The sequence below is a fragment of the Momordica charantia genome (genome assembly GCF_013281855.1).
Source record: "Momordica charantia cultivar OHB3-1 chromosome 4 unlocalized genomic scaffold, Mcharantia_2.0 BLBB01000004.1, whole genome shotgun sequence".
Classification (NCBI taxonomy): domain Eukaryota; kingdom Viridiplantae; phylum Streptophyta; class Magnoliopsida; order Cucurbitales; family Cucurbitaceae; genus Momordica; species Momordica charantia.
The window spans coordinates 1,586,128-1,593,643 of record NW_028275162.1 but is presented as its reverse complement, the minus strand read 5'-3'; the positions used below and the strand labels follow the sequence as shown (position 1 = coordinate 1,593,643).

At 34.8% G+C, this 7,516-nt stretch overlaps 1 protein-coding gene across 1 annotated transcript; it reads right to left on the bottom strand.

Moving 5' to 3' along the window:
* Positions 1-2,408: 2,408 nt before the first annotated feature.
* On the bottom strand, positions 2,409-6,095 carry LOC111008029 (putative beta-1,3-galactosyltransferase 2). The gene is made up of 11 exons (XM_022280620.2): positions 5,680-6,095; positions 4,844-4,943; positions 4,642-4,715; positions 4,329-4,540; positions 4,151-4,214; positions 3,898-3,970; positions 3,699-3,819; positions 3,470-3,557; positions 3,258-3,383; positions 3,028-3,137; positions 2,409-2,886 (listed from the first exon to the last, which is right to left on the bottom strand). The coding sequence occupies exons 1-11, from the start codon at positions 5,787-5,789 to the stop codon at positions 2,738-2,740; spliced, it is 1,227 nt and encodes a 408-aa protein (XP_022136312.2). The 5' UTR covers positions 5,790-6,095; the 3' UTR covers positions 2,409-2,737.
* Between the last annotated feature and the right edge of the window lie 1,421 nt (positions 6,096-7,516).

Below are 7,516 nucleotides of genomic sequence, written 5' to 3'. Positions count from 1 at the left end.
GTTAACAATATGGAGCAGCTGCAGAAAATGTTTCAAAAATCACTACTAAAACCTGCAAAACCGCAGAATACCCTAAACCCTAAATCCTAATCTTAGTCCTAGTCCTACTAACACGAAACCAAAAATTATATAACCAATACTGAATGCTGATCTCCTTGTTCTTTTTTCGTCTAATAATCGTTTGATATAGATATAAAATAACGTACATTTACGGTAGCTACATCGTTTCAGCCTCTGAAATAATCTATAGGGTTTAGGAATAAGAAGTAAGAAAGCAAAAATAGGTAGTGTTTCTCTCTCTAAACCCATAATCTTTAAATGCAGCATTAAAAGCAGCAGATATTGTATGTATCCGTGAGCTTTTTCACGATTCTTGTTTGTTGTCGACTTTAATAAACCCAACCCCCTCTGCAACTTGGTTGTTAAGCCCCTTAAATGCGACATGTCGGCTGCTGTTTCCTCATCCCCCCTCCCTTTTCTTAAACCCCCCCATTTTTTCCTTCCCAAACCCCCATTTTATTTTCTCTCTTCTCTTCTCTTCTGGGTTTCTTTTCTTTTCTCGGTTTTCTGTTTGGTTGATGAGAAAATTCTTCATCGGACGTACGGGATATTGGTGCGGTTCAATAAGAAAGCAGCACCCAAAGAATGCGTTTGGGTTGTGTTTTTTGATTGAGCCGTGCCAATATCACGTGCCACCTTCTTCTTCTTCCCGTCCTTTAAATGTTCATTGCATGTCCATTGATTAATATCCCTCACCCCAAAGGTACGTAATCTTAAACCCATATCACCTTTCCCTTTCCTACTTCCAAAGAAAAGAAAAAAATAATTGTTTTTCTTGGTATAAAAAGAAAAACAATTATATTTCTGTAAAAATGTAGTTTTTTCCTAAAAGACATTCATTAAATATTAAATACTTACCTTGTTTACCCGTGAGTATATACTCTTTAGTCTTTATTGACATTTTAACTTTTTTTAATGTGTGTTATTTTCATTTTTTTTAAATATGTTATAGGTTCTACTTCATATATCCATTAAATGTAATAACAATAATCCACATTGATTAGAATAGGGGATGGATTAGTGTCTAGACAAGTATTTTTTTTGGTATAAGTGACTATTGATCTCTAGATATATATTGATTGGTTTTTGTTTCTCTGAATATTTTTCGGTTTTAGATATTTTAATGTCCATTTTTATGTCAATATGAGCTCACGTTAGCAGTAAATGGTATCCATTTCTGACCAAAACGCTATGAGTTTGAATTCCCTACTCCCACCAACATACTAAAAAAAATCGTCTTTTTATTGTTTATTTTTAAGACTCGGTTTGATAACTATTTAATTTTTTATTCTCTATTTTTAAAATTAAGTTAGGAAATATTACTTTCAATGATGTGTCCCTTAATTTTTTTTAATATAACTTAAATATTTTCAAAATCTAGACTAATTTTGAAATATATATATATAATCTTACTTGTATTTTTTAAAATTACTTTAAGAATTCAAATATATTTTGAAGAGAGTTGAAAAACTAATTAATGAAATTGTACAAAAACAAGCATAGTTTTAGAAAGAAAAAAAAAACTTAAAAACAAAATAGATATGAAACAACACCTAAATGATTTAAAACCAGCACAGCTATTTGGAATTTTTACATAATAGTAACTAATATAGTAAAATAATTAGTACTCCCAATTACTGTGTTTCTTTTTCTTTTTTGGTAATTTTACGCTATCTCACCATTAATTAAAAAAAAAAACTATCAGACAAACATGTAGAGTCAAACTAATGTTTACCACTATATAAATTTCAAAAAAATATATATACATACATACTTACAACTATATATATGCGCCATGATTATTTGGGTAAGATATTCTTTTAAATTGCATGCTAATAATTTATTGAGAGTATTGATAGACATGCACTAAGAAATGTCTATCTATGTATCTCTTTCATTGTGCCCATTCGCACCATTATAATATTAATCATCATACATGTTTTCTTTTCTTAGCATTTTAATTTATCAAAACATTACTTTAAAATTATCTTATATATGTGTGTGATTATTCATATATAGAAATATCTTGTGCATTTCCCTTTAATTATTATTATCCAGCTTTTTATTTTCAAGTTCAATAACATAAGCACGTGAGAGGTCCTAACTTTCCGTCTTTCAATAAAATATACATATCCAGTTGAAATATATTCAAGTTGGCATAAAAAAGAATGGTCAATCCTAAAAAGGAGACTTTGATATAACTTATTAAAACTTTTTTTACCAGTAGTTGGGTGAAAATATTGTTGAGAAAGTGAATATCATAGGTAAAAATTTCACATCATTATGATAGACGATAAGACTTTAGTATTTGAGAAACTTGCTCCCAATAAGATTCTTAAAGAGAGAAATTTTGAAAATTTTAGTTGCAATTGTATTTATTTTGGGCTTGAATACCATGAAATTCTGACAGAATGGTGATCTAAAAGCCACAAAGAATGGTGGTATTGGCGCCTTTCTCTTGCTTTTTTTCAGCTGCTACTCTGGCTATACTCTCTTGAGCTAATATTGAGTTGCCATGAACAGCATTCTCTCTTTTCTTTTCTCTCTCCTCTTTTTTTTTACTCTCTCTCTCTGTACTGTGATAATACAATACACATTCTATACCGGTACAAAAACCGAACTTGCGGGCTCGTAAGACCTTCCCGAGTTCGGAAGGAGAAGTGAGGCGAGCTGCATTTTAGAAGGTGGCACTCCATAATGTATTCTCGCCTTCTCCGCATCGACGATGGACTTCCTTAATCCGCTCGGCAGACCTGCAGATCCCGCTGCAACTCCAGTCGAACGAAGCGACGCAGATGTTGCCTGCTTGTGCCTTCCATTCACAATCTGCACCAAATAGTTACAACTTCCAGTTATAGGTTTTTAACTTTTCAGAGCTCTGCATAGATCAATGGATGGGAAACAGGCCGTGTTTGAATCAAGATGATCAGTCGACAGAAGAAAGTTTTCGTGAAAACGTGAATTTACCGGGCGGAGTTCCACAGCAAAGTCTCCGGTCGTCGATGTGCTCCACGTCGAGTCCAATGAACCAAGATCCCAAGGAAACATCTTCATTGGCATACTTGTGGAGAACATGCCTGAGATTGCACACAATTATCATTCATTACCATCACATATATACAGTTTTGGCAGACCAAATTTGTGGGGGTATCAATTGCGAGATCTGTAGTATCGAACAAAAACGGATAGATGCTTACTGGTTTATAGAAATGTAGGTTGCTAAATCCTTTGAAATAGCATACAACTGGCCTGTAGCGTGGCGAAAATACTTGTTACCTGCCTCGCCAAACTTCCAGTGTTCGGGTTCATGATATCGAACTCCCCTGCAATGCAATATAAAGTTTGGTTAAGAAACCAAAGGTTGGCCACTTTCGACATTCGCCAGGAGAGAACGGTAGGGTAATCTTACTTTTGTGACAGGACAGGACCAGATTTCATGCATCCGATGTAAACCCGTTGTTTCGACCGATGTCTGACCAGAGTTTCACCTAGTGTTGCTGTGACCAAATGGAAGGAGATGAGTTTAATGTATCATAACATCAAGTTCATCAACAAGTTTAAACACTTATCAGGAGAACATGTGTACAAATCTGACATTAATTCCTAAGATCTAAATACCAATGATTAATTCTGCTTACCTATATTTACATGAACATCGTCGTCAACTTTGACATAGAAATCCGCATCCCACAATGCAACTGCTGCAGCAAAATATATCTTTGTCTTGGCAGACAATTCAAGGTACCCTTCAACATGGTCCTGCATAGAGAACACGATACGGATGAAGATCGTATCGATAAAAACAATAATTCCCATCAAAAAGACACAAATCGCTACCAGTCTAAGGAAATCTCCATGCTTTCTGTCCTCTGCTTCAATAGCTCTGTCTAGGATACCTCCGGATGTGGCACTGTACACCATGAAAAAGAAGCTCAATCGAAATTTCGGACATTAAAGTCGTTACCTAAAACGAACAAGCTTGGTGTAGTTCTGACATTAATTTAAGATTTGAACTAAAACAGCAAATATATGATACAGAGTCAACAAATCACGTTGAATAGGTATCGTCAACTGGTAAAAGATTACGTACCTATGGCCGATAACGAAGCGAATTATAATGCCCTTCTCCTCCTCCAGTTTCTTTCTCTTTTCACCTATTTTCATATGTCCAAGAGTACCCTCATTAGCACATAATGTAAATAAGAAGAAATGATGGTACAAATAAGGTTAGTTTCAGAAAAAAACTTAGTCACTAGCTGCTCAACAACCTTGAGGCATCCACGTCTCACGAACCGAATCTCGTCTTTTCCTGCTACTAAAAGCAGTATTGATCCCTACAACCATCAAATATCTTCGTTTCCCGGATGACTGGGTATTCTTTAGATCGTCTGATGAAGGTGAACCACTCTGTATAGACTCCTGTGCTGCCTTGGCAGCAGCCAATTCCATCTCCAAATTCGAAATGGTTTTATCTAATGTACTGCATAGAGCAACATCAAAGTAAATTAGCAGTCTTGACTCTTTGTGAAAGATTCATATCATGTGCGGTCAAGCCAAGTAACGGTTTCGACTTTCACTCACTGTATGGCATTGTGAGTCTTGGAGACTTGTCCAAAAATGTCCTTTGACACACGCTTTACTTCCTTCTCATCCAACTAGAAGACCATAAACAAATCAGAAATTTAACAAAAAGAACATAAAAAAGAAAGTAGCAATGTAGTTACTTTCTTAGGCATATATACTTTGGACAAGTCACCAGCAAAAAGACTTTGAAGATGCTTACCGATTTCGGACCGCAACCTTCTGAAACTAACTTCAACTTTTCGGCTTCGAACGCGGTAGTAGTTCGAGTGATTCCTTTAGGTTCGGGAATAGTCCACATCCTGCCACAAAATTTCAACATGTTCTTCAGTCAACATTCTCAAACGCCATCTCTGCAGTGCCATACTTTAAACTTTTTAAGAACACCCAAATCTGATTCCAGTTTTCTTAAAAAAAACATTGGAACATTCTTCCCGACAGAGCTGAATCTTAAGCTCCTGGAAACAGAGCTCTTTTTTCTACCATAATTAACGGTGGATGTTGTAAGAAATACTCATGATTACAACAACAAAAGAAAAGACGAAAGTAAGCAAATCAAATCCATAAACAGCTTTAGTCTTCAGTGAAATGTAGAAATAAAGTTGGGATATGAATGGAAGACATTGATTCATTGAAGAAATGGCGAAAATAAAACAGTTCTTTAAATTGATTGCAATTGCTGGTAATCAATTTTTCAGTACAGATTCGTTAAACCAATTCTCTAAAGCGACTAAAAATTAAATACTGTCGGCTGCATTTAGTAAACGAAAAATGGAAATGTTTCCCCCAATAAACACAGACCCAGAAAAATAAATTATCCCAAAAATTGGTATCCTCCGTAGAAAATTAAAACCATCCAAATTTGGGTTTGAGCTGAAAAACGAATTAGAATCCAAGACCTCGAAATCCAAGAAAAATACCTAAATCAACGATCACAATACCTCAGCTAGTTCAACAAAAACCACAAAAATTTTCAACGTTTCTCAGCAAACATTTACAGAAATTTCTCAATTGAAAGGATTGATAAACGATAAGAACCTGTTGGTGAAGAGCATCCCCAAACAGAAGCTGCCCAGGCAGAGGAAAACTGCCCATCTCTGCGAAACGACGCTCCGGGAAGATTGCTCGGGCTTAATTTTCCAGGACATCTTCTGCCCAGATTCTCTTACGCTGCCCGGAACAACTTCTCTCAGCAAAAAACCATAACCATTGAATCAAAGAAGACCCAATACCAGAAGAGGAAAAATAAAACAGTAGGAATTGGGGAAATTTGAAATTAGCTAAAGAACAAGATTTGAATCAGAAAAAGAAAAAAAAAAAGTTGGGTTTGGTTGTTTCAGTCTTCAACTTCCAGTTTCTCTCTCTTCTCTCTCTCTCTCTCTCTAGAACTTCTCTGGAAGCTGGGAAGTTGTGCAGAAATGAGAAGCAGAGGGGGAAGGGGAAGAGGGGAGACTGACTAACTACCCTCTTACTTAATACCAAACCACCAAACTGTTCCATAAAGTGACATAAATACCCTTTGTCAGTGCTTCAAACTTTTTAAATATTTTCCTCAAAAAATAAAAAAAAGGTAAAAAAAAATGGCTCAGTTCCCATCAATCATGGTGCCATGGAGATCATGTGGTACCATGTTCTTTGAAATTATGCATTTTGTTTTGTCACTTTGGAAAGGAAATAGTCAAATTTCAAAAATTGAAGGAAGAGAAAGGTGCAATTTTTACTGGGAATATTTGTTGTGTAAATGTATGTTCTGAAGTTCGTCAAACAAATTCATTCCCGAAATTATGTGTGTTTATGTTTTACGCCATACCCATTTGGTTATATATCAATTTTAGCTTTGTTGCCATAATTTTTAGGGTTTTTTTTAAATTTTATGGGTAAAAGAATGAGTTGGACATTTTCTTACCTAACACTTTAAATCTGCAACCTATTGTAGGAGACAACCATTTAGATTTAAACGACATTTTGAGATTGGAAAAACTTTTGTGATATTTTTAGATAAATTAAGGGAATATCATAATTTGAACGGTAACATTAAAGATATTTGAATTTTTAGCCAACCAGAAGTACACATGCATAATCAAAAAATTGAGTCGACAATCCAATCAGAATCGGTTGGTTGATTTTAAAGGCACAATGGTCGTGGATCAGTTGATTCTCCTAGAACTACGAATAATCAATCTCCCGATCAAATATTATACATGAAATTTTAATATGTATATATATACATACAATAATCAATCGACCGATCAAATATTATACATGAAATTTTAATATATATATATATAAAGTTTTGCTTAAGGCTTCTTTCTTTTTTTATTTTGGCCGTATGACACTCAAGTAGGGAGGAGGGATAAGTGAATGAACTGATTTCACTTCCAAATACGAGAGATCTTGAGATCATGGAAGCATGGTCAAGAAAGACTTAAAAAAAGCGATAGTTCTTACCTATAATAACAAAGTGCACTTTCTTGTGGCTAAATCATAAGAATTGCAAAGTTATGTGTGCATATGAGTCTGAAATGACTCGTGTTGGTCTCTTCTAAGTAGTTCAGATAAAGACGGTGATGCAACCAAGTCGTAGATGATGCATGGAAATGCCGCACAATTAGGTGCCGAATTCGGATTTTGAATATTAGGCCTAGGACGTTACAAGTCATCTCTCTTTGCTCGATCACTAATAACCAACCCTACAACCTACTTTTAGTAGTCAATCGACTCATGGTAGATGGTATACTACGAGATCTCAAACACCCAATTTAATAAAACTTTAGAGTGGTGGTAGATCTAGCATAATTTAGATAAAATATAATAAAAATCATTGCAAATATAATATAAGCTATGAAACATTGATATCAGTACAATAAACCTATGT

Coding starts and splice junctions, on each gene's coding strand:
- LOC111008029 (XM_022280620.2), bottom strand. CDS start 5,789: ATGTCCTGGAAAATTAAGCCCGAGCAATCTTCCCGGAGCGTCGTTTCG. Junction 4,944..5,679: donor GGGATGCTCTTCACCAACAG/GTTCTTATCGTT, acceptor ATTTTGTGGCAG/GATGTGGACTATTCCCGAAC. Junction 2,887..3,027: donor TTGCTGTGGAACTCCGCCCG/GTAAATTCACGT, acceptor TATTTGGTGCAG/ATTGTGAATGGAAGGCACAA.